Source organism: Pundamilia nyererei, unplaced genomic scaffold, assembly GCF_000239375.1.
Source record: "Pundamilia nyererei isolate P.nyererei 1_Seehausen unplaced genomic scaffold, PunNye1.0 scaffold00346, whole genome shotgun sequence".
NCBI classification, from domain to species: Eukaryota; Metazoa; Chordata; class Actinopteri; order Cichliformes; family Cichlidae; genus Pundamilia; species Pundamilia nyererei.
The window spans coordinates 398,497-400,198 of NW_005187747.1; the positions used below are offsets into that span (position 1 = coordinate 398,497).

At 44.0% G+C, this 1,702-nt stretch overlaps 1 protein-coding gene across 1 annotated transcript in view; it reads right to left on the bottom strand.

The window, feature by feature from the left end:
- The window catches only part of lama5 (laminin, alpha 5), a 54,692-nt gene that overhangs the window by 11,660 nt on the left and 41,330 nt on the right, over positions 1-1,702 (bottom strand). The window contains exons 64-65 of the mRNA XM_013915669.1: positions 731-865; positions 464-607 (exon numbers count right to left, since the gene is read on the bottom strand). Coding sequence (XP_013771123.1) covers positions 464-607; positions 731-865 — 279 coding nt within the window. The remainder of the gene's footprint in view (positions 1-463; positions 608-730; positions 866-1,702) is intronic.

A 1,702-nucleotide genomic window follows, 5' to 3' on the forward strand; every position in this document is an offset into this window, starting at 1 on the left:
TCCAATTAACCTATCCCCACAAGCTGCATGTCTTTGGACGGTGGGAGGAAGCCGGAGTACCCGGAGGGAACCCACGCGAACACGGGGAGAACATGCAGACTCCACACAGAAAGACCCCTGATGGTGGAATTGAACTCAGGACCTTCTTGCTGTGCAGCAACAGTGCTAACCACCGTGCCACCGTGCTGCCGATTTGTTTTAATTCAAAAGCCTTTATTACATTTTTCATATTGTATATTTCATTTATAATGTTAAAAAACAGGAGTTAGATTTGCCCATCCTCCGCTCCAATCTTTAATCATTGACATGACAACAATTCTAGAGGGCAACATACAAATGTCAGTAGGGCCTGTGCCACCCCAGATGCCCCCTTTAGCCCTGCCCCTGTGCCTCTTTTCCACTCATGCAGTTCCAGACTCGCTAACGTTAGCTTAGAAATGGAGCAATAAGAAACTTAGTGCACGTACATGTCTGGCATCTTGTCCTCTGGCACTCCACCCAGGTAACAGCTGTTGTCAAATTGAGGGATGCCTTTTATGTTAGTCCTGATGGCATCGTTTTGGTTGTTCTTCACCATAAGTAGTTCATTCCAGATGATGAGAAACAGCTATATGGGAAAAAATGCAGCACGTCACAAACAAGTACACAATACTTACCACTAAAAGGAGCAATCAGAGTGATCGGCATGCTTTCAAAGTAGGAACATGAAAAACCACGCAGAGGGACTCACACTGTTGGGCTCGCCGTTTCTCATCTGCAAGAGCTCAGGCGGAGCCACGGGCTTGACGTCCACCAGAGAACCGTTAATATTATAGAAGAGCTTTAACTTGCCACGAAGCACCGCCACACACACAAACTGATTTTGCTGCACAGCAGACAGAAAAGAAATCCAGTTACAGAGGAAAATATACAGATATGTGTGTAATAAGTACAGTGGGAACCAGAGCCGGACATTTGATGGCCATGACCCCGGTCCAGGAGGTCGACCCTTCCACTAACGGGAAGGTTGGCTGCTATGGTGCAGCTATCAGAGCCTGAATGTTAAAGTGCTGCTGCGCATGAGGCTTGTTCAGAGCTAATGAAGTACAAATACTTCTTTACTGTATTTGAGTAAAGAAGTTGAATCAGTGTATTTTTATACACAAGTACCTGTACTTCAGTAGGACAGGACATCTGCACTTTTGCAGCTCGGGCCTGTTGTATAAAGCGCTCTGAGTGCTTGAGTAGAAAAGTTCATTCTTCTAGTTACCCTGTATAAGAAGTAACTCAAGCTTCTTCTGACGGCTCCGTATTTGCACGAGTGTCACCACAACAAACAGAGAATAACAGAAGTGATGATGACCAGGGAAGAAGTGCAAAACCTGCAAATGTGAATCCAATATGTCAGGTTATTAGAAGAAAACCTAGAACACGAGTGTGGAAATGAGGCAGCTTTGTGTGCTGCACGCACCGACTGGACTCCAGGGTCAATAAAGCCTGATAATAAGTCATGTGGGCGTAGCAAGGTCACCTAATTACTCTGTGAACTCTCTTTATGCTGTGCATGTGATCTGTTTGTTCGGTGTATGTAAATATGTATATGTACTGTTCTCTTTAGTTCTTCACTACTGGAACTTCAACACTATGCACTCCACACTGTATATAAATGCCACTTGTTTTGCACATATTCAACTCTGTATATTTTTATATATTTTATTTATTA